Genomic DNA, 25,109 nt, shown 5'->3' on the forward strand with positions numbered 1-25,109 from the left:
TTCAAGATAAATATATGTGTTTTGCTGAATCACAATAAACCTCTTCTGTCTGCTGTATTTCTGCATTGTTTTCTTTAGGATAGGATAGGATAGGATAGGATAGGATAGGATAGGATAGGATAGGATAGGATAGGATAGGATAGGATAGGATAGGATAGGATTAACCAGATTGGAAAAGACCTTTGAGATCATCGAGTCCAACCCATCACCCAATATCATCTAATCAACTAAACCATGGCACCATGTGCCCCATCCAGTCTCTTCTTAAACACCTCCAGGGATGGTGACTCCACCACCTCCCTAGGCAGTGAAAAGTAGAGGCAGTATGAGTACATGCAGCCCCAGATAATATTTAATGGAAAAGAACTGAAACAACAGGAGTTCTGTTAGCTACCTCCTGGAATACAAATCTGCACTGAAAGCTCACCTAGTCTGTTCACTTAAAGCATGAAGTATATGACAAAGTATTTAACAAGCTATCTGGTAACTGTATTGGATCTCTTATATTAATGGCCTCTTTACCAATGTATCTGGTTATGAATCTTGGAGTGATAAAGCACAGAGCTAGATTCAAAACGAGTCTGAACATCACATTAATTCATCATGTTTAATTATATGTTGTACTGAAAAAGTTAAAAGCTTAAGACCCTTGGACCATTTTTGTGCAGTACTGTGAATGTACAGTGACCCTGAGAAGAGTCCCCAGTATTTCAGCCAAAATATTTACTAATTAATCATGTTTTTTTTATAAGGGGTTCCAAATAATTTCCCCCCCCAAAAAAATTAATTTGTATTCACAGCTCTATAGGGAACAAGGAACATGTTCTCAACATTTCATAGGTTAAAAATCTATCAAACCCACAAGAATTAACTGGTGCATGATCTAACAGAAATCCTGCAATAGCAGAAAAAAGCCAAACAATCTTTGCCTGTATTTAAGAGTGAGTCACAAGAATATAAATTTCAACACTCTCAGAAATGGGCTAGTGGCTACCATACATCCCTAGATAAATCTCTGCCCAGCAGCTCTGCTGGTCCCTGAACAAGCTTGCTACACAAGATTGTTTTTCTTATGAATCCTTACATGGCTATGAAAGACCAAGGTCCCAAACCAAGAAAGAGCTGTTTGTATGAAGGGTCCCTAAATAATCACAGTTAATAAATTGCCCCAAAACCACGAGGGCACAGCATGAACAAAAAAAAATGTACAGGTGTGGAACAGATTCTAGCACACAGGGAGAATCAAACAAGTGGTGAGTGGAATTTTCTCTACATTTGGCAGAATGTTTATAGAGAAAACACTATGGAAAGTAAGAAAAATTCAGAATACCAAATGTATTTTCCAAGTACCTGTGCCAAGAGTAGTAAAAAATTTGATTATTTACTGCATAAATGCTTGTCATATGTACAAGACCAGACCTATGGCAGGCCTAACGTGATCACACTGGCTTTAAACATGAAACATTACTCTTTCCTGTTTACTTCCATCCAATAAATAGATCCTCTAATAAATATAACAAACACAATCAATTAAACTTACTGATAAATTATTGTATCTATTAACAAACCTATAAATTAATGGAACTAGTGACCCACCTGGTGGATGTGGAGCAGGCTGGGCATGTAGTCTATCTGTATTTCAGCAAGGCCTTTGACACCGTTCCCCACAGCAAACTCCTGGCCAAGCTGTCAGCCCCTGGCTTGGACAGCAGCACTCTGTGATGGGTTAGGAACTGGCTGGAGGGCCGTGCCCAGAGAGTGGTGGTGAATGGTGCCACAGCCAGCTGGCAGCCAGTCACTAGTGGTGTCCCCCAGGGATCATTGCTGGGCTCCATTCTGTTCAACATCTTTATCGATGACCTGGATGAGGAGAATGAGTCCATCATCAGTAAATTTGCAGATGACACCAAGATGGAAGCAGGTGTTGATCTGTTAGAGGGTAGAAGGGCTCTGCAGAAGGACCTTGACAGGCTGGACAGATGGGCAGAGTCCAAGAGGTTGACATTCAACAAGTCCAAGTGCCAGGTGCTGCACTGTGGCCACAACAACCCCATGCAGTGCTACAGGCTGGGGTCAGAGTGGCTGGAGAGCAGCCAGGCAGTAAGGGACCTGAGGGTACTGGTTGACAGCTGGCTGAGCATGAGACAGCAGTGTGCCCAGCTGGCCAAGACCAATGGCTTCCTGGCCTGCATTAGGAATAGTGTGGCCAGCAGGAGCAGGGAAGTCATTGTGCCTCTGTACTCTGCACTGGTTAGGCCACACCTTGAGTCCTGTGTCCAGTTCTGGGCCTCTCAATTTAAGTAGGACATTGAGACACTTGAACATGTCCAGAGAAGGGCAACAAGGCTGGGGAGAGGCCTCGAGCACAAGCCCTATGAGGAGAGGCTGAGGGAGCTGGTATTGTTTAGCCTGGAGAAGAGGAGGCTCAGGGGAGACCTTATTGCTCTCTACAGCTACCTGAAGGGAGGTTGTAGCCAGGTGGGGGTTGGTCTCTTCTCCCAGGCAACCAGCACCAGAACAAGAGGACACAGTCTCAAGGTGTGCCAGGGGAAGTTTAGGCTTGAGGTGAGAAGAAAGTTCATCACAGAAAGAGTTGTTGGCCATTGGAATGTGCTGCCCAGGGAGGTGGTGGAGTCACTGTCCCTGGAGGTGTTCAAAAAGGGATTGGACATGGCACTTGGTGCCATGGTATAGTAATCATGAGGTGTTGGGTGACAGGTTGGACTTGATGATCTTTGAGGTCTTTTCCAAACTTATTCATTCTGTGATTCTATGATAGTGAATGCATCTATAAATTGTTACATTTACTTCTAAGTGTATGGATATGTACACAAATCAACATAAGTGTTTTGGGGTGTTTTTTTAAATAAATAAACAGCATTCCCCCTGAAAACAAGAAATAAAAGCTATCTATGAATGAATTTTCTTTAGCTGGGTTTTCTTAAGTTTGTGCCAAAGTGTAAAACCCAAATGTGCCTATTGGCAGTGTCTTTAGTCAATAGGTGCCATATGACTAGGAAGAGAGATGCCTGGTGATGAAGCCAGAAGAGAATGAGGACTGTTTGCAAAGGGCCTGGATGTGCATTAGTCAGAAGTGACATTAGCCTGCTCTTAGGTTTCCAGAGGAATATGAGACCAAGGTATTACAAACTAGATCAAATTCTGCCTGAGTCAGAAGATTGACTGGCTGACAGAAGAAGGTTTTTCATATCTATATTGCCTACAATTCATTTCTGTAATTCTGAGGATCAGCATATTATCAATATCAAGAGTTATGAAGTAGTGTTAAACCCAGAGATCAACTTTATGTGAAAGAATGTCATGTGAGGGAGACGGGGAAGTGTAGTTTGCTAGCAGATATCTTGAGTCTCCCAGATGTCTGAAAAGAAAGAATACATCATCAGTCAAAACAAAAGCTGGTTCATGAACTGCTAAACCAGAAACTGAATGCTCTTGACTTCATGCCAGAGAGGATGCAGTTCATCACAGTTCCACATACTTAATCTCTATCATTGTGCTCAATGCTGTAACTTTAGAACAACTCTTCTGCCCCAAGGATTTGATCATTAAAATTAACAAAAAGCAAGTCATGTAGACAATGCAGTTCAAAAATAGCACACCATATTTTACAATGTAGGTGCACTACAAAAAAAGTTTTTAAATTGTAATTTGATATTCCAGCTAAGCATTAAATTATACAGAACCTTAAGCCTGCAAAAGATGAAGATGCTAAATACTCTCTGACGGTAAAACGTGCCAACAGGCAACTCCAAGGGAGCGATAATACGGAATTGCTCTTGATTTCATCTACACAAGGATTATCTCACAGCTACTTATTTTTGAAGTTCCCATCCTTAACATAGTTTTGCTCTTCCAAGTTTGTCAGTATTACACAAGAATTCATGATCTTACTGTGAACAGATCCTCGGGAAACCAGATTCTGTATTCCCCAGAAAGGGTGTCACCACCGAGAAGTCTGCTAGACCATCCAGTAAGAACAGTCACGATTTATTATGGCATGCTCCATAACAGGCAGTTATCCTGTAAATGTCAGGGAAGAAAACCTGGAAAGTATTCTGTGCTATAGCTTAGGCTACAGCTAGCTTTTTTCCCCCTTTTTTCCCCCTTTCATCACCTCTTCCTATAAACCAGCAGCAAGGGTATGCATCTTACACACTTGCTCTGTGCAAAGCAGAGTAGAGAATGACACAAGATAGTTTCACAGATCTCGTATCACCAGCTATGAAAGGAGAAATATGCTAGTGGTGGTGAAAACCCAAATACATCTGCAGGCCCTGCTTCCTTAATGGTAGATTGCTTCAAGAAATAAAGAGTTCTGATGCTATTCATGTATTTTCCTTGGGTACAAACCATTCATAACTGTGCATTCCCCCAGCTGCATGCCAGTGAGTTCATAATTTTAAGATGTTTGTAGAAGCAGAGTACAGCTGGGAATCTTAAAGTATTTATAATGCAGCTGAGAGACTAGGAGTTTTGAACAGTTATTTGTAAAGCTGTAGCCTACCCAGAGAGATGCCAGACACATGCCCCTCAGAGGCTCTGTCCTTCCCTAGCGGCAAAAGGAGTGAGGGTAATGTTGGATTGCTGGCAGATCGGAGAGATTTTTCATCTCTTACAAAGAGACTCAAAATGGAATCTCACTGTAGAGTGATAGTTTTACCATTCAACAGAAAATGGAGATACTACCTTAAACCTCCACTGGGCCACATCATTAGCTAATACAGCTGTAGCCTAGCTGTGTTTGCTGCAGCAGGGGTTGCTTTTTGACAGGTGAAGAGCTCTTGCTACATCTGCAACATATGACTTGTCCATACTGAGTTTGTGGAGCAGACTTAAATTCCTGCTAAGCTTAATTCATCTGCACTTAAGTAAGTTACATCTGCACAGCACAGGTCTTTGTGACAATATGCATTCTATTAGCAATATTGAAAGCATATAACGTTCAATGCTCATTAGGTCTTTGTTTACAACATTCTTATGGACACATCTCGACTCCGTATTAGCCTGGAAGTTCTCCAGTCAGCTCACACTGGTTTGTGTCCCAGCAGAACAGACCCTTCTGAAGCCCTCCAAAATTCTGATCTCAATCCTGTTTAAACCAGCTGCAAACTGCCAGAGCTTTCTCATCATGGCTGTCTATAAACTGAACAAGGAAAATACTCCAGGAGCACCCAAAAGGCTTATTGCGTGATGGCATCCAGATACAAAGGAAATCATGTGGGGAAGAAAAACCAACACCAACCCAACCCACCTCCACCTTACCATCTGCTGATATCTGAAGACAAAAGTTGCAATCAGAATTGAGGAGAGAGACTGCATTTCAACATTCTAGATTTGAAATAAATAACCACAAATACTACCCACGAGTTCAAATGACTTAATGGGCACAATCCACAAGAACAGAATCCATGACCCAGTACTTTGCAAACCTGTGAGGAATTCCAGGAAAGTCCCAACAAAATGTGCATTTAGAGATCTTTTGGAACAAGAAAAGCAAACACAGATGGCTCAAAAATGCAGAGGATTCCTCCAGTCTGAGTAAGAGGTATTAGCCACTCTGAACTGGTTCTCACTTTGCTCAGTAATTGGCTCAAAGAACAATACCATAAAATGATGAAAAAGTGCAGAAGCTGTTTCTGAAGAACACCAACAGAGCTACACTCTTCCAGCACAGACAAACAGCTTCCTTGAAACAGTGCCCAGACCACAGCACTGAGGGCATTAAACCTCTACTCAGCACAAGCTGCTGCTTCCCTCCCTTTCCACAGCAAACCTCAGTCCCTGGCAGCAAGATCATCCACTCTGGCATCCACTTTTCCAGTATCAAAACTAAGCCATATTCTAGCCCACAGGTTACCTGCAGCAGCCACCCAGTAACTGCAGGTTTAATGAGTTTCAACTTGCACGTTAAGAAACTGCTCCCAGATTGTTGTCAGCTCTCTTTCAAAGTACTAGTTCATTATATTTGCACTTCTAATAGTTAAACACCCTTCAGTTTGGGATCTGAAAAGCAGCTATTAAGATATTGAATCCTTAATAAAAATTTAATATAAAAATTATATATACTTCATTATCTCTATGTAAATATGTGCAAAAATAGTATCCAAAATGTTTCAGAATTAATAAGGATAAGAGTATGAGTTTAATAAAAAATGCATTTAAAATTGCATAACTATATCCCTCTAGGCAAGTGGGAATATGAGGCACTGACTGCATGGTCCCTCCATGCTGCTCAAGGGATTCTCATGTTACACACAGCGTTCCAAAAGCTTTGGCCCTTCTGCCTCTCAACCACTGCTGAATGACTCTTTGCTTTCCTTAGCCAGGGAAAGGAGCTTGTTTTTAAAGAAACTAAACTCCCTAAATTAGGAGATGTATCTTGCTGAGTTCAGAGAACCACAGGAATGTTCAGGTTACTGTATTTAAAATAAACTTGTAAATTTTTCAAATGCAAACTTCAAAGACAAATTGCATTTTCATATAACCACACTGGGATAGATTTGCAAAGAGCTCCTGTATCCCACTGGGCACCTCAAAAAATCTGTAGGTTTTCAAATGGTATGGGCAATGCCTCCCCACTGCTACTACATCTCATCTGCAGAGCACCCTAGTATTGCCCAGTTTTATCCTCCTTCATTTGTTACTTGTGAAAGCAAAGCTTGGAAAGAGATTGCTTCTTTTCCCCCCTTCCTCCTCCTCTTGTTATATTTATTTTTTAATCCATGCCTGAATGGAGGTTGTAGCCAGGTGGGGGTTAGCCTCTTCTCCTGGGCGGCCAGCACCAGAACAAGAGGACACAGTCTCAAGCTGCACCAGGGGAGGTTTAGGCTGGATGTGAGGAAGAAGTTCTTCACAGACAGAATGATTGGTCATTGGAATGTGCTGCCCAGGGAGGTGGTGGAGTCACCATCACTGGAAGCATTTAGGAAGAGACGAGATGAGGCGCTTGGTGCCATGGTTTAGCTGATTAGATGGTGTTGGGTGATGGGTTAGACTCAATGATCTCAAAGGTCTTTTCCGACCTGGTTAATTCTATGCTATGCTATGCTATGCTATGCTATGCTATTTATTCTGACTCAAGTAGTATGGTCCTTTAGGAACAAGACCTTGCCACTGAAATCATTTGAGAGAAGATCCTTATAAAAGCCATAACTTAGCAAAGCTGAACCATCAGTCTTTCAAAATATACTCAGGCAAGTGGTAATCATCTGTGTGCGTCATGTTAAAATAAGCAGAGAAGGAAACATTTTAATTAATGAATTTGAATGGCTGAATTCCTCATGGGGCTTACAGAAAGGGGGGGAAGGAAAAGAAAAAAGACAAATTACTGTTCTTGGTAAAGACCCCAAGGAAATAAACCAAACAACATTTAACAGAGCTCAATTTTCATTTGTCACTGAAATAATGAATACTAGAATAATAATTAAATGCCCTAAAGATTTCTGTGGTAGCTGGTAATAACCATATCATGAACCACCTAGTAAATTTTTGCTTTAAGATTTCTTAGCTGTAGGTATGTTGGTTTAGTGGCCTGAAATAACTATGGTACAAACCCTCCATTATTTTCCTGCCTAGGGATATGTCTACAGGGCCAGCAGTTCTAACTCAAGGATCTGCTGCAGTATCCTTTCACATTTGGTCTGGCCAAAGTATCTCTGCAATTAGTCTGGTAACCAAACCAAGCTAAGAAGCTCTACCAACAGCTCACCCTGTCCTAACATGGGCTTTTCTTTTTTTGTTTGGTTATTTTTCCCTCCACTTAGAAGTACACAAAGACCAAGCTTGTAAAAGATCCTGAACAGTTCCCATACCTGTGGGAGTGCTCTGAAACACAGTGCTCCTTTTGTCTTCACTACACAACAGGGACCTTAAGGCTACATGAGCACCAACAGCACTGTTGCCATAGAAGTGACAGGAATGAAAAGATTAAAATATTAAGGGGAGGAAAAAAACCAACAACCAACAAACCCACACTAAGTCAAATATTTTGCTGACATCATCCTCCTGGCTTTATAGGAGTAACAAAATATTTTTGCTTATGCCAGCTATTGGGTTTCACCATCACTACTGAGGATGCAACATTTTTGCTAGAGCATTTACCTTTAAGTAAAATGACTCTATCATGCCAGGGGAAGTTTAGGCTCGAGGTGAGCAGAAAGTTTTTCACAGAGTTGTTAGCCAGTGGAATGGGCTGCACAGGGAGGCATGGAGTCATCATCCCTGGAGGTGTTTAAGAGGGGACTGACCGTGGCACTCGGTGCCATGGTACAGTAGTCATGAGGTATTGGGTGACAGGTGATCTTTGAGGTCTTTTCCAGCCTTATTGATTCTGTGATTCTATGATTATTTATGCACTATGCTTTTAAAGGTTCTACAGGAATCTTGCTTTCATGTGCTGAGCAGCAGAACTAAGCAAGTTTATTCCAAATTTGTCTGGGAATAAATTTATTGTGATGAATTGGATAATTTCCCCCCTTCCCCCCATGTTTTGTTTTGTTTTGTTGGATTTTGGGTTTGTTTGTTTGGTTTTTTTTCTATAGCTGTGACAAACTTGTTGCTTAATCATAAGGTACCAAATTCTAAGCAGGCAAAACTTGTCATAGGTCTGCAGCAATTCTAAATTAGATCAACTCAAAATTTGGTCTTTGAATCCTAGAAACTCATGACTGAGAACAAGAGAGAGGAGAATGAAATTCCATGTATGCCTGAGAACACCAGCATTCTGGCTGGAGCTAGTTTCTAATGCTGCATTTCATAAGGAAAGCTCAGGGGAAAAAATATAAACCAGTGACTGCCCCATGAAAAATTAGGAGAGAAGTATTTTATAAACCTTTGTTAGTTTAGCTGTTATGAGGCTATTGCATAAATACCCCATACTAATTTTATTGGCTCATAGCATATATAATTTGAAAGTATTATGTTACCTGCCTAAACCATACATATGGTTCAGAATGTCAGCATAATCTGTCTGTGGGAATGGTAATGTATGATTCTGGAACAGAGATGGTGCACATAAATTATGCAAGGTATTTTCAAATCCTCACCGTATTTCAAGGAATGGGACAGCCATTATGTAACAAGAAATGTCTCCTACACCTTTCTGACAGATGGGACACAAGCATTATTGCTTTTCCCTGTTCCTGCAGGGCAGGTCACTCTCTTGGTTCACTGCAGTAACGTGCCACCAGTTCTAAAGTCTTCATCATTAATTCATATTTCAGAATTTCCTTGTGGTACAAAACCTACCGTTTTCCATTTGCTTCATAGGAACTTTCTTTATACCACAGGAATGCCAAAGGAACAAGAAAGTCACCTAGATGAAGTCTACAACAGTATCACAAAGGTTGGAAGAGACCTCAAAGATCATCGAGTCCAACCTGTCACCACAGACCTCATGACAAGACCATGGCATCAAGCGCCATATCCAATCCCCTCTTGAACACCTCCAGGGATGGTGACTCCACCATCTCCCTGGGCAGCACATTCCAATGACGAATGACTCTCTCGGTGAAGAGCTTTCTCCTCACCTCGAGCCTAAACTTCCCTTGGTGCAGCTTGAGACTGTGTCCTCTTGTTCTGGTGCTGGTTGCCTGGGAAAAGAGACCAACCCCTTCCTGGCTACAACCACCTTTCAGGTAGTTGTAGAGTGCATGTGATCAATGATGTTGTTGGTAATATCAAATGGCTATTTACTTTTCCTTTAAAGTTGCCTTTGAACTGCCACGAAACATTCAAAACTTCTTAGTCTCATAATTAAACAAGAAGAAATTTCCAATGAGGCCCAGGAATATAAATAGCTGCATGAAGCGGCCAGCTGCCACAAACTCTTTTTATCACTCTGCACAAGTCATTTTACTTGTCTGTCCCTTCTTCACTTGACAGACTGACACCTCCATTATTTACTTTCTTCTGAACTTAATTCCATTAAATGATACAACTTTTGACTGATGAGTCAAATGTAAAATGCTTTGAAGTCAAGGACTGTATAACCCAGAAACACGATTAAGGATTAGGCAGTGAAAAAGCTGCTACAGTGTGTCCAGAAGTTTAGGCAGGGCAATGGATTAAGATTTTGTAAACATATTAAAAACATATGAATCACCATGATGTTTGACATAAGAACATGAACACCCTTATATTTTTTTACCATTTACAATTCAAGAACTTTCTTTTTGAGACCAGTTGCTTTAGTTGGACCAAAACATCTTAGTTATGCTGCACTATTGCACACAGCAGGCTCCAAAGGGGAGACTAAAAGAACCAACATTTCCAACATTTGCAGTGAGAATTTCACACTATAAAATATGTAGCTAAATACAAAGGCAAATGAAACCCACAGGTCACTTCTAATCTTGGTGGAAAAAAAGTTCCCTCCAGACCTTAATCAGTAGCTGAACTTTTTACCTCAAGTACATGTGCTACATTCACCAAATACCGAAGTCATGATCTTCAGCATAAAGAGCAAAATGCCACTGTGCCTGAAACTTTTGTAGTGACAAGGATTCATCAGGTGTGTTACAACTGCATGTCACATCTGCCAAGATGATGAAAAACATTTGCATTTTAAAAGGCTCTGTATTTTAGGTTTATTTGAATATGTCTTCAGGAAGACTGAAGGAAGAACAACTTAATCCAACACGTGGCTTATCTTTCTGTAACTGAAAACCAGCAAAAAGCTTTCTTTTGCCTTTTGTGGTGTTTAGCTTTTATTTTTAATTGCTGATGGGGAAAAAATAGAAAGATTAACATGAGGACTTCATCTCCACCAATACACTAATTAGCTTCTGAGAATTAGAATACTTTCAAAGCTGCCTCTGTTGGTAACCCATATATTGTTTTGAAATAGCAATTTGTGGATCAGCAAACTCATTTCTTGGGCCAACTGCAAGGAAGGGTTTTCCTTCCCCACCCAAGATATCCTCTAAAAGGAATAATAATTTGTTGACTTATGTTCATCATACTCAGACCACAATAGAGAGATAATGCTGATGCTGTTATTTCTTCCAATTTATAAAGCTAGAGCCCAAATATGCATTCTATAAATCATTGTATTGACTTGTCATTGCTTACAACATGCTGAGTTGTCTTAGTCAGTGCACACTAGCAATAACCATGGTGATGTGGTTATGCCATGGATTTCTGGTATTTTGCCTTTGCAGAGCAAATGTAAAAAGGACTGAACAAAGCACATGGCAAAAGGTGATTGGATTCCATGAGCTCAAAGAGTTTAGAAGATCATCATGTCCATTAAATTGTGGTAGAACAAAACCACATGCAAGTGTTTAGAGACTGCAGCCTAATAAAATGCACATACACAGGGAAGAGGTCCAGTTCACTGAAGCATTACCAATCAAAATGCAATCACTTTCTTGTGCTTAAACTGCTCTATGAGGAACTGAAAGGTTAATGAGCAAGGTGGCTTTAATTACTTTTTTCTAAATACCTGGCCCATAAACTAAACACAACTGCCTTTAAAAGCTCCATATTCCAAAATTTCTATAGTAAATGTTCTTCTGTTGGAATTTTCTATTCATGGAACTAGACTATAAATAGGGATATAATATCTTTAATAGGTTGCAGACACCATACTCTTTTCAAATATCCTGACTTTGCTAGAGGCTATAATGACACCAGTGAAATAACTTAGATACCACTGGGAGCAATTTGTCAGTGCAGTGCACAGGGTCCAATGTTTTCCTGTTGTAATTAGAGGCTAGTGCATGCTCACTATTACCTGAAGTTACTGCAGTAATTCCAGATCCAACCATATGTCCACTGACTACTGGAGTGTGTATCTGTCTGTGTTTGGATAATGCACCTTCTGTGATTTGTTCCTGTTAGTCCTTCATAATTTATTTCACATTTCCAACAAGAGCCTTGAACTGGCAGTGTCAGCTACACGTGTTTTTGACATTACTGAGCACACAGACAAGAATGATTTATGCCATTTTCTCTTCTCAGACTGAACAGGTTTTTTAAATGCCCTATGCAGAAAGTCATAAGACAAAGAGAAAGCCTTAGAAAACTTAGATGGAAAGTGTGAAGAGGAGAGTTTTGTGCAACCAGAGTTAACACCTTAGGAATCATTCCTCAGATTCTTTAAAGAAACAATTATCTTTTCACAGAATAAATTTGTTACACAGAAACTCCTGCCCTAGTTGTACAGTCTTTCAAATGTAACTGTAGCTTCTCTTCCTGCTTTGGTAAAGACACTGTTACATTTCACACCAAAATTCATGCTTTATCACAGTATCGCTAAGGTTGGAAGAGACCTCAAAGATCATTGAGTCCAACCTGTCACCACGGACCTCATGATTAGACCATGGCACCAAGTGCCACATCCAATCCCCTCTTGAACACCTCCAGGGACAGCGACTCCACCACCTCCCTGGGCAGCCCATTCCAATGACGAACGACTCTCTTGGTGAAGAACTTTCTCTATCTTGCTCAGTGTTAGGCTTGATCCAGTTAAAACTTATTTTCTCACTTTTACTGGACAGGCTCCAACAGTATTAGAACAATTATCACTTCAAAATGTTACAACTGCAGCTTCTGTCATCATGAGCCACGTGGTCTAAGCTCCGCTCACCACTTACAGAAGATCAGGATTATGATTAACAGCAAACAGCAGAATTTCACAGCAGGAAAGTTGTGCCCCAGCACAGTGCCCAACCACTATTTGAGTCAGACCTTCTAGGGCAGAGAAAAGGGAAGGGTTTTCTCAAATCAGAAACAGCAAAAGTGAGACAACACTGGAAGGAAGAAAGCAAATCACATCCTGGGCTTCATCAAGAGAAGCACAGCCAGCAGGTCAAAGGAGGTGATACTCCTCCTCTACTCCACTCTGGTGATACGTCACCTGGAGTACTGCTTCCAGTTCTGGAGGCCCTATTACAAGAAGGATCTGGACATGCTGGAGCATATCCAGAGAAGGGCCACGAAGATGATTAGAGAGATGGAGCTCCTCTCCTATGAGGACAGACTGAGGGAGTTGGGGCTGTTCAGTCTGGAGAAAAGAAAGCTCCAAAGAGGCCTTCCAGTATTTTAAGGGGGCCTACAAGAAAGCTGTGGAGGGACTTTACGGGGTGTCAGGTAATGATAGGACTAGGGGGAATGGAAAAAATAGAAATGGGTAGATTCAGATTGGATGTTAGGAAGAAGTTAGGAGGGTGGTGAAGATACTGGAACGGGTTGCCCAGGAAGTTGGTAAAGCCCCATCCCTGGAGGTTTTTAAAGCCAGGCTGGATGTGGTTTTGAGCAACCTGATGTAGTGTGAGGTGTCCCTGCCCATGGCAGGGGAGTTGGAACTAGATGATCCTTGAGGTCCCTTCCAACCCTAACAATTCTATGGCATTTCTGTAGGTAGGAAGAGAATTCCATCTGTTTTCTCAGAAGTTTCAGCCAGACCAAGCAGCTGTCAGTCTCAGTGTATTGATAAATTTAGCTTTCTTGACTCCTTATATATTTTTACTATGCAAAAGAAATTTTAAGCTTAAGAAGAGATACTATTACCCAGAAAATTATAAAACACCTGAACTCAGCAACTTTCACCTCAACCTGAAGAATGATAAGGCTCTAAGAGACAACAGCACACAATTTGTTGTCAACAGCATAATGATTTTTAAACACTTTTCCCCAGGGCATGGCATCTTTTCCTAGCTGAAAGGGCAAGCTTAGGCTATTGCAACATTAAGCAGCTGATGAATGACCTTGTTGTCAGACTTGTTTTAGGGATTGATCACGTCCAATTAAGCCCTAGAAGAAATCAATTGTTCCTACCTACTTCATTTACATTAATATGAAAATATTAATGACAGCACTGCCTGGAAGTATTGGAAATAAAAGTTGGATTTACATTTTTGGCCCACTGGCATTTCAAGAGGATTCATTACATTCCCCTAGGAGAGCAAAACAAATAAACCCATACAATTTTTTCGTTATTCATCAATTAAAATCAAGTATTTCTCTATGCATTTAACTGACCACTGGATCATATAACAACTGGCTCAATATTGCTGGCTTATTTTCATAGGTGTAAGTTTTATCATACACAACAGAAAGTACAGAATCATTGTCTCTCACAGCTAACTTTCTGTTGAGAAAAGTACTACGTACAGAAACCCAAGCCCACAATTACGGTTTCCTGGTCAGATGGTCATAAAGTCTAAGACACTGCAAGAGGAACAGGGATACAATGTGCAGGTAGAAGCAGTTCATATCATTTCATTCCTGGAAGTGATCCTTAGGAAAACATTCAAACTGAATCTTTGTGGTGGGATTTAAAACTCATGATGACTGCCAAAAACTTAAATAATGTTTTATCAGACGCTGGGATTAGCCTCTCTGCGAGCTGCACACTATGAATAGCCCGTGTCTGAGCATTCATCCTGGACGTTCTTCCCAGAGGGAGAAATATAATAGGAAGGTGCATTTCAGGCTGAAATTCAGAACTTGATTGCTATATTCTGTGTGCAGTGCATATTGCTATCATTTCTGGTAAAGTGTCTCAGTTAAGAGTTACAGTAAATTGATCACATAATACTACAGGAATTTATCATGCAATAGAAAAGGAATTTAAGAGCCAAATATCTAATGCTATTAATAAAACAGGTCTGTAGACAGAGACACTTATGGGATACAGTTTATATTGTTACCTGATCTTACATTAAATTAAAGAGCTGCTAAAATCAAAATTGCAAGGACAAGATAAGACTCTCAGTAGGATTTTCCAACCAGAAATTTCTGCATGGACAGCACCACAGTGGGTGTTTATTCCCTGTATCTCTTCTGCCTCTAGAAATTGCCCTCAAGGTTGGATTCTCCCCTTGGATTAGTCCAAGCTCATCTGTACAGAGAGACTCTGCTGCCACCCTCTGTGGTATCTGAGATGATTCAAAACACTAACTGTAAATAAAACACCAGCCACTCTGATTAAAGATCTAGGGCCAAAGATTTCCAGTTGTGAAAAGAACTGACTCAATGAAACAAAGACATGAAGTAACTCTAAGGTATTGCCATACAAGGAATTAAAGTGGGATTGGTATAGGAATTATTTCAATGTTGAAGCAGCAGCCATGTTACCATGCTTAACATTTTCTGAAGCTACATGTGAAAAATGATAAAAGGAATTGTATCTTAACTCTGTTTATCTCAGGTCTAGTTCCTTGCTACAGGCATTTATTTTTCCCTTGAGATGTTAAAAAAAAAAAAGCAGCATATAAATAAGAGAGAACAAACATGTACTATTTTCCTATGTTGTCTATCATCTCTTAATCTGAAACTCAGCACAGGCATATAACTGATTAATAGAGAATGATGTGTTTGGTCAAAATAATGTTTAATCCCTCATACCCATGGTGGGAAGGTTGGAGTAATGATCTCTGAGGTCCCTTCCAACCTAAGCCATTCTATGAGGCAGATACAATACTGACACAAAACAGCTTGGGAAAAGAATTTATATTAATTATTAACTAATAAAAGCTACTTTTCCTGATCACTCTTGTGATTATTCAAGGCTTTTTTTATACCAGAGCAGATAGGATATTGTTCTTTTGTGCTCACCTCTCCCAGAGCAACCCCTATTTAAATAAGCAGTTTCCTACCCTGCACACACAGCTACATTTCTCATTCACTACCTTAATATTCTTGCCTGTTAAAGCATTGATCCAAGTGGTCATTAGGGAGCACAAAGGCTGAGTGCTTTAGCAGAGCAGCCAACATCAAATCAAAAGTCTTTTGATTTTCACTTAAAAAATAAAAATCACAGCATTCACAGACCCAGTGTTGTCCCCAGCAGTAGCTAACTCACTTCCATCTGGTGAAGGGGAAATCTACTCTCTCCACAGCCTAAATGAACACTTTATTCTACACCATTTATCCTTATTCTGGTGTATAGATACATAGTACAAATTACTAGAATATATAAATAGTTTTCTTCTAGATTTTTCTTCTTAGGGTTATCACAAGCTAGGAGACAAGATAAATAAGAAAACAAGCAACTCAGTACCCAGACACCTTCTAGTTTGTTACCTGTGGAGAGCTACAGGGCTGTTTGACAAAAGGTAGAATGTCCTCCTTTGGCTACTTCAAAAAAATAAATAAATCACTGGATCAGTGATAGCAAAATGTATCTGTCTTAGCTATTTACTGGGCAAGTAAAAGCCTGATTGATCACAATCCTTGTCAGTCTTCTGAAACAGGGATATAACAGTTTTGTCAATCTTCATTTCAATAAAGAAAACAGCAGAAATCTATCTTATTGTTAGCAAAAAAGGTAAGAAGGTGGTAAAGGAAGAGGCTGCAGTCTGTCATTTCCAATATCTTACTTCCCATGACTGCTGAGATTGTTTAGGTTCAGAGTTTGTAAATTTGGGCTGCAAACCTCAGCATGCAAAGAGGAGCTGCAAATACATAGAGGGGGAAGGTTACAGACATCATGCTTTTTCCTTCCCTCTTCACACTTTTATTAAAAATGGGAGTTCCAAAAAAATTTCATTAAGTGTCATTTGCAGAGCTACCTGGCAAACTCGACGAGCATGCTGAAATAATAGGGGATGTGGACTGCTGCATTCATTTCAATAAATGCCATATGGACTTTGGAATTTGGTAATCATGGATCTGGCACCTCTTTATAATGTATTTGGGACAGACTGGAACATTTTTGTGAAATTGCTATAACCAGGTGCTTCTGCCTCACTACGGCTAAACCTTACTGTTCAGGTTTCCTATAAGGAGGACAGAGCTGGAAATAAAATATATATGGTCTACACAGGCCCATCACTCGCCTACCCCCCCCCCCCCCCCGTTATTACTTTGGTTAATAAAGTTGTACTGAAGGCCCTATTTACTTCCTAGCTACTCCAGTAGAGTATTCCATAGGTGTCCTTAAGTCTATCAAAAAGCAAGACATTAAACAGCCCAAACTAACGCCCTACAAACATCAGATTTATTCTAGAAGTAGTTGAAAGCTGCTAAGAGACTTAACTCGTGATCAATGTGCAGGGTACAACAGGAAACATCTACCCTGGCATGCAAAACTAAGACTTAACTCTCATTGAGATTTGTCACAGAGACTCAGGTAGCTGGGAAGAGTCAGCTTTTTTAACAGTTGTGAACAACTATCCCTCACTAAGAGGGAACACCAGCAGCCAACTTTTCCCATTAGATTTTTGTGCAGAAGAAGCACTGAAAAGGTTTGTTATGTTACGGCAACATTTGATATTCACCCTTAACACACAGCCAGGGAGAAAAGAATGACTTGTGACTAGCATCTTTGGGTATATCATTCATCAGAAACCACTGATAGCAAAAAGTATTCTAACAGACAAAACTCCTTATGCCTGTTAAAAGCGTTAAGAGCAGGCTCAAGTGCAGAGTTTCCACACCAAATGCCAAAACTCCATAACACAGGGAAATGTGGCTAGACAACCTAGGTTCAAACTTCACACTTTATACTTTTAAGTCATTTAAAACACTTATAGACAGTGGTCATATTCCTAGATACCACAGAAATATCAATTCTCTCCTGAGGTTCAATGACATGGGGCTGTCTTTAAGGACTGACCACCCCCTATAAGCTCCTAAGAGGGACGAGCTGGTTAAAGAATGGAGGAAGACAGCTGCCACTGGTGTAGCTTTTAGAACACATTCATCTACAGATCTCCGTAACTTCTTTGCTTCTCTGACATGATGTAGCAAGAAATCCAAAGAAAACAGCCATATTTTTGATAGGAGATTAGCAACATGTCCTTCTAACTCTTTAAACTATGCTACCCTTGGGTGTATCTTTTGTTTTAGAAGAGGGGGAAGAATTAGAACTTATGTCTTTAATTATTTCCAGACAACCTAGAAAAGGCATTCTTCTTTTCCCAGACAAACAATATTCATCTCCTTGCAGTAATGGTTTCCATTTCCAAACCAGAAGATCTTTCTCACTCTAGTTTTGTGGTACAGAAATACTTGCCATAGTTCGATATGCTACTTTATACTGCAATACAATTACACTACTTAGCTTCAATCCAGATTATACTTCTCAGTATGTTTGCTTTTTAAAGTTTATAAGCAGGAGTGTGAAGCACCTTCTAACCCTTCCTAAGGGGACTTCAGCAACAGAGGAAAGATGTCACAGCTGATGCTGAAACAAGAATATGGGCTACAGGAAGTATTTGACAGGAACTCCACACGAAACATTAATGAAGACCTCTTTTTGCAGTACTCACATCTGGCCCATCTTCCTTGACTATGCTCTCATCTCACTGCTCACTTTTGGCAATACCAGCTTACAGAGCTAAATATGCATGAACACATTACCTCTCCATTATCATACTCATTTTAAATGACAGTGATAAGGTGCAATAGAGATTACCCTAATCAGTTTCTGGGAACAAAATCTGATTAAGCAGAAAATTAAGACTATAACAAATTGTTATCTAATAAAAATTGTTGTCTGCTCACTTTTCTCTTCCACAAATTGTGCAAGAAATCTTGGGAAAGGGAGGAAAACCACACAGACCACCCTACATTTTACTGCAGTTTCCTTAGGAAATACTTGCATATTATCATATAATATAGCAACTAATAAAGCCTTCTAATTTTAGAATTTTACAATAAGCTTTCCAGTTGGCTTTCTCTCGGGTCTAAGTCCTGTTCAAGACTTCTAGAAGCATGAAAAGTGGCCACCAGAGCAGTGCAGACAGACCAATGAAGATAAAAACCTGTAAATTAACCGTGAGTTTGGGGTTTTCACGTTTGAAACTCCACCATCCCTTTGAGCTTTTGGTCAGCCTCCAACAGTTAGACCCCACTACTATGACCATATCTGAACTGTAATACTTTCTAAACAGAAAACTACTCTGTATTTGAAACAGAAAGAATTTATTTTATTAGGTGAGCAGTAAGTACTGAAAAGGAAAACATTTCCTGCGGTGATCAGACTTGACAGTGCAATTACAAGAAAGAACCAGGCCTCCCGTAAAGACTTCATATGCAGTCAGAAACAGTGTGATTGGCAGCCCCAACACTTGGTTTCCTGCCCAAAGTGAGGTACAGTTTTCTTGTCTTTCATATTAAACGAACTTGCTGGATTTCAGAAAAGTTCTCATGTTGCTTTTGCATTCACGCATTAGTGTTCTGCTTCTTTCCTCAAAGTTTCCTCTAATTCCATCAGTAAGTCAGTCCACAAGCTTAGGCCACAGACTTCAAAGTCTCCATCCCTTGCCTTCAGGTGTTTCAGAGCAGCTTGGGTCTGCTCCCTGAGTTGCACAGATCCCCGACAGAGAGAGCTGAAGCGCTCCTTCAGCTCCTCCCAGGACAACTCAGCTTTCTCAAGGCAACTTTTAACCCACTTCCCCTGCAAGGGGTCATAAAGCAAGTGGCTTCCCCAGCCGGTTAAGAGGTCCAGATAGGGTCTGCTTAACTGGGAATAATGACCAGCTAGGGGGGCAAGAAGGGAGCCTGGAAGGAAAAGGCAGAAAGCCGAAAATCGCTCCGGGTTCCCCAGCAGCCAGGAAAGCAGCTGCCCAGCAACGTATTCGTCTCCTGTTGCACTCTCCTGATTTCCATCCATCCTGTCCCCATCTCGACACTCGCTTCCGGCCCGTTCAGTGTCTCTCCCCTGCCTCAACAGCAGCAGCGCTGCCGCCACCACCTTGAAAGCTCGGGGCCCGGGCAGCTGGTCCAGGACACCAGACAGCCAGCAAAGCCGCCCCGCGGCCTCCCCAGCCTGCTCGGCCTCCTGCCTCTCCTCCCGCAGCCGGCTCAACAGCAGCTGTGCCTCGGCCTGCACCTGCGGCTCCAACTCCTCCAAGGCCCGCGGCGGACCGTGGGGCAGCAGCGCCAGCAGGCGGGAAGCGGCCTTACGGCGGGCAAGAAGCGGCAGGCTGCAGGGCTTGGGGCCGACCTCCTCGTCGGCGGGCTGCAGTAGGCTGTGAATCAGGCGGCGGCAGGCTGCGGGCGGTAGAGCGCGGTTCTCCAGCAGCGCCAGGCCCAGCAGCTGCGGGCTGCGTCCCAGGATAGGGAAGCCGAGCAGAGTGCTAGGCTGACCCCGCCGCAGCCGCCGCCCGAGGGCCTCCCGGAGCACAGGCCGTGTGCGGAAGCGGTTGTGGAGATGTTGGAAATACCGGGCCCACTCTAGAGCCCTGTCCAAGGTCACGGAGTCCCACTCCCGCACCAGCGAGGAACGGGAGACGGTCAGAAGCGCAGGCAGCTGCTCCACCTGCTCCAGGATAGCCTCCATGGCGGGCGCCACCGACCTTGGCGCCACCGGTTTGAGCAGAAGTTCCGCCTTCCGCCAGGAATAGGGGCCAATCGGAACCGGGGAGGGTGGGAACTTGTGATTCTATTGGTTATATCTGACGTCAATCTGATGAGGATTGGTTTTCCCTTAAAGGCGCCTTTACCCGCTCTCCGTTAGGCCTACTGGCGTCTAATCACAGAATTGTTTAGCTTGGAAAAACCTTTAACATCGCCAAGTCCAACCCTTAACCCAGAACTACCAAGTCCACCAGAGCACCGCATTAAAGCACAGCTTCCAGTAGTAGTGACTTCACTATTTCCTTGGGCAGCCTGCTCCAGGGCTTGACAACCCTCTCAGTGAAGAAATTTTTTAAAATACCAGATCTAAACTTCCCTGCACAGCTTCAGGCCATTTTCTCTTGTCCTATCACATGTTATTTGGGAGAAGAGACTGATCTCCAACTCACTACAAATTCCTTTCAAGCAGTTGTAGAGAGTGAGGTCTCCACTGGGTTTCCTTTTCTCCAGACTAAACCCCAGCTCCCTCAGCTGCTCCTCGCGGGCCTTGCTCTTTAGATCTGCCAACTAATGGCTTTGTAGCTCATGAGTAGCTCCCCAGAGTACCCAGCCTTGCCTGGGTACCTGTGCTAGGTCTCTGGTTGCCTGACACCTACCCTGGTCTTCTGTGCACGGATCAGTTTGGTGTTTCTCACACAGACACCCTCCACGCAGCATGGTGGAAGTGTGCTCCTCTCAGATGGGAAGGAGAGGTGATCCCGCTCACCTTCCCGCCTTACAAGTTTTAGAGAGGAGGCTGGGCTGGTAGATGTAGCTTGCTGGATGCAGCCTACCTGTTCCTCGGTGCCTTGCTTGTGTCCAACAACTCAAGGATTCAACTCAGCTGGGTCCTTTCCCTCCATTTTTGTCCACACAACAGACCTGCCACACTCAGCATTCCCTCACAGGGCATTCCAGACTGGCCTGGCTTCTGGAAGCTTCTGCAGGTGCCCTCTGCACACCTGCCTCTCCAATCCTGAGAGGTGAAACAGCTGTGGGAGAGCTTCAGGGCACTGGAGCACAGGCTGGGGGGCTGCCAGGTGCTCCTTAGGGAGCTCGTGAGCCCCTTGACACGATCCTGGCTACTGAGCAGGTAGGTGCAGAGGCAGCAGAAAGGCTTTAAGAGTCCCTGGTGCTGTCAGCCATTAGGGTTGCATTGCTAGCAATGTGATTGCCTTTGTTATTAATAAATTCATACTTGCTTCTCACCTGCCATGCCCATATACTCCAAAGCATATTATAAACTAATATACATTAAAAAGAAGATGGAACATGCACTTTTCAGTTATATACAATTAAGTTCACCACTTAGGGACATCTTAATGTTTTACTTAAAAGTGACAGAAACCTGAAGTGGTTGGAAGGTGATTACATGCTGTGTACTTTGGCCTCTCAGTTAGGTTTAATACAGTATCTCCTGAATTAAGGTCTGTGACATACAGGAAGAAAATAGCTTCAGTGAATCCCAGACCCACATTCTGTTTTAGTGAGGGATATTCATGGAGGTGCATATGCTCCATGTCATGAAAGAAGAGAAGAGATATTTCCCTTTACATCAGAAAACTTTTCACAAGCAATCCTTCACATCACTGTTCTTTTTCTTTACTGGATAAAGTATATGGGTTTATATTCTGTGAATATCTCTGTATGTTTCAGTTGAAAGAAATCAAATAATCACATTTGCAGCACAGGAAACTAACAAAAACAGGTTGGGAAAGTCTAACCAGTCTGGAAAAACCACTGGTATCTGGAATACTCTTGCATGTGAAGGGGGATGGCCTGTGTGCTCTAATGGGTCTCAGCAGAGCTGACTGAAAAATGGAATTTCCATTTTACAAAAAAAAAAAAAATAAAAATAATTAAAAAGTCTGAGTATTTCAGCACTTGGGTTTGTCTCAAGTCAGGGTGAAATGTCTAAATATTAGCATTTTTTCATCAGAGGGGTACAGTTTGACATCTCAGTACTAAAATAGTTCAGGCACAAAAAGACATTTATGTATTTCTAGGTATTGCAGCTATATTTGGAATCTCCAGTCATCATGTGGTACAGCTGATGGATGTAATAAAAAGTAGAGCCTGATCTGAAGGAGAGTTCTGCATAAGAATGCATTAGAAGATTAATTCAAGGAACAAACAAAAGAAACAAGGTAACACTGAGACAATTATGATTAATGGAATAAATCCTTACCCTACAATAGCCCTTTAAAACTAATTCTTTTTCCACACTCACTGTCGAAGGAATTCAATTTCTACTCCAAGATTTTTGTTATTATTTGAGAGCCTGGCCACTCCCAGAATGTACTTTAGATCTTCCACTGTAAGACTTGGATCTATTTATATGTTGATTGATCTGTTGATACTAGTGCCCTGTGGTAATCAAATTAAATTGAACAAATGTGGTTTCTTTCTCACAGGTAAATTATTTTCCTGTAATGTTTAAGTGCTCTCTATTCTCTGATCAGTCTTATTTCTAGCCAGCTAGTAGCTTGAGTAGCTCTAGGGCTCTCCCTACCAACAGCAAGATTACTGAACATCAAAGTTTGCATTTTGTAGTTACTGTCTAGCAACTTCTGCTAAGTCTGCTGCTATATTGCTGAGTTTTTAAAAGTATCTGTGCAGTGCTGAGTTGATTTCCTACCCAAAGAACATCTATGGGATAGTAGGGAGATACTTAGGAGGTCAGCACTGCAAGACTGAGAAGGGGGGGTTAAAGTGTTAATTTTGGGGAAAGGGATGGGAAAAGTTGGGTGAGGATATCAGGACTTAGGGTAGGAGGACAGAGACAGGGAGGATAGAATGGTGAGTGGATTTTCAGATAGCTCTGTGTGTGTGTGAGGTGTTTTCCTACTTTTTCAGGAAAAAAAAAAAAGAAGTTAACTTCTAGGGCTCATATAGCTCTTTGGTTGTTTAATATCAGTCTGCTCTCCTATTAATGACTCTTATATTAGCCTCTCATATTGTTTCGGGCTGTGTTTGGATGTGTATTTTATGTCATCTAAACGATACAGTCTCTTTTATTTTTCCTAAAAAGTAATGGAACCCACAAAGAGAACTCAAAGAAAATCATGCAGACTACATACATGAGGCTTCCTTCTATGGAGGATAGGAAAATAGGTTAAAGTAGCATTTTTCAACTATTTTGAGGAATTATCACTTCATTATGCAGTTTGAAAAGTAACCTCCTTGTTCTGCCTGAATTAGAAGCAAAGAAGAAAACAGAAAATGGAACAAGACATATTTTGTATGATAGGCTAGAGCACTGATTTGCTATTGCTACATATTAGATTGTTTAAGCTCCCTGCTATGTGCTTCTTGCAAATAGCTGTAATTGTGTGAATCAGAGTAGTCAGTGTTTCTTGTGTTCCTATTTGTTCTGTTCTGGTTTTGCCCCATAAAGTCTATCTTTCACTTTAATCTCCAAAATAGTCACTGAAATTAGACAAAAGTATTTGAGAGTATTAATCTACTGTTGTGTTAAGATCTAGTAAATGTTTCTCCATTCCAGGTTTTGATTTATAAGATACATGGCAGTGAAAGTTGTTGAGCAAGTAAGAAAAGTGTCTGTTAGATAGAGAATCATTTCCACAGCTCCCTGAAAACAAGCCCACTTTTCAGAGAAGCATGCAAAACAGTTTCACAAGCCCTTCATTTTGTATGAATTACTGTACTGTTTTATCTAAGATGAGAAGTCAAGTAAAAGATTCATCTGAAGTTTTATGGAACTAGTGAGTTTCTTCACTGTGGTTATGGAGCCAGTAAAATTCCTCCTGGCAGGAAATATCGGTTTTGAAGCAAAACTGGTCAAAGTGGCCAGAAGTCTGGATTCCATTGTTGTATTTTCCTTCCTCTCAAAAGTCATATTGGCTATAACACAGTTATGCTATTCCTCCTGAACAGAAATTTAGGGCACTGTTTATTCAGTATACCTAGCATTATAAAACTCCAAAGTGGCCTTTCTTTAGACAGGAGGTGTTATTTCAAATACAAAACTAAGTACATTTAGATGTATGATCATCTTCTATATTTCTGACACTAATACTCACTTTGTAGCTGTAAGGAGATTTGTTTCGCTGCCTCAGATTGCATGCTAGGCATAAGGTTGCCACACTCATTATAATGTGACTTATGGATACTGAAGACCTAATTTATGAATCATTCTTGTAGAATTTCTTCCTATTTCTACAACAAACTCAGCAGAAAACCAAGGTTCTTAGTCCAGCCAGTACCTGGCAGACCATGTCAGCCCTTCCATAACTTCTGGTACAGTTAGAAATTTTTTTTGCCAATGTAATTTCTCATATCTCAAAAGCTAGCAAGACTGTGATGGGGTTTTGGAATGAGAACAGAACAAAGTGCAGGATCAAACTGCATAATAAATGTATTGAACCAACTAATTTTTACTTCAACATGATCTCAGACTGGACAAAAAGCATGTCTGTCAGCAGGGGTTTGCCCTGGTAGCATGGCAGGTTCTGCCTGTAGTATATCAGTGTATTAATAGCAATGGTCATAGTAATGTGTATTAATAGCAAAGGTCATGGAGTTATACCTACAAGTAGAATAATCAATGTCAGTGACCAAGCAGCAGTTGCATAATGCATTAGAGTGAAAACTGATTGAAAATCCATGTGTTCAGAGACTGCTACATGTAACATATGTCATTGCTGAGATATCTTAAACCCCACTCTCATTAGGCATTTTGCTTATCTCTCCCTATACCAAAGCTGAATTGTTAGGAATCTAAACATATAAACAGATCTTGCTGTCTAATGTTGATACTATGAGTCAGGGCAAAGCTG

General features: G+C 41.3%; 1 protein-coding gene across 1 annotated transcript; it reads right to left on the bottom strand.

The window, feature by feature from the left end:
• Positions 1 to 19,122: 19,122 nt before the first annotated feature.
• FANCF (FA complementation group F) lies at positions 19,123 to 20,269 on the bottom strand. The gene has a single exon (XM_054171911.1). It carries the CDS (start codon positions 20,252 to 20,254, stop codon positions 19,142 to 19,144), a length of 1,113 nt encoding a protein of 370 aa, XP_054027886.1. The 5' UTR covers positions 20,255 to 20,269; the 3' UTR covers positions 19,123 to 19,141.
• Positions 20,270 to 25,109: the final 4,840 nt, after the last annotated feature.

The sequence above is a fragment of the Dryobates pubescens genome, chromosome 22 (assembly GCF_014839835.1).
Source record: "Dryobates pubescens isolate bDryPub1 chromosome 22, bDryPub1.pri, whole genome shotgun sequence".
Taxonomy (NCBI): Eukaryota; Metazoa; Chordata; class Aves; order Piciformes; family Picidae; genus Dryobates; species Dryobates pubescens.

Bases quoted from the DNA above. Each gene is read 5' to 3' on its own strand.
- FANCF (XM_054171911.1), bottom strand. From the start codon at position 20,254: ATGGAGGCTATCCTGGAGCAGGTGGAGCAGCTGCCTGCGCTTCTGACC.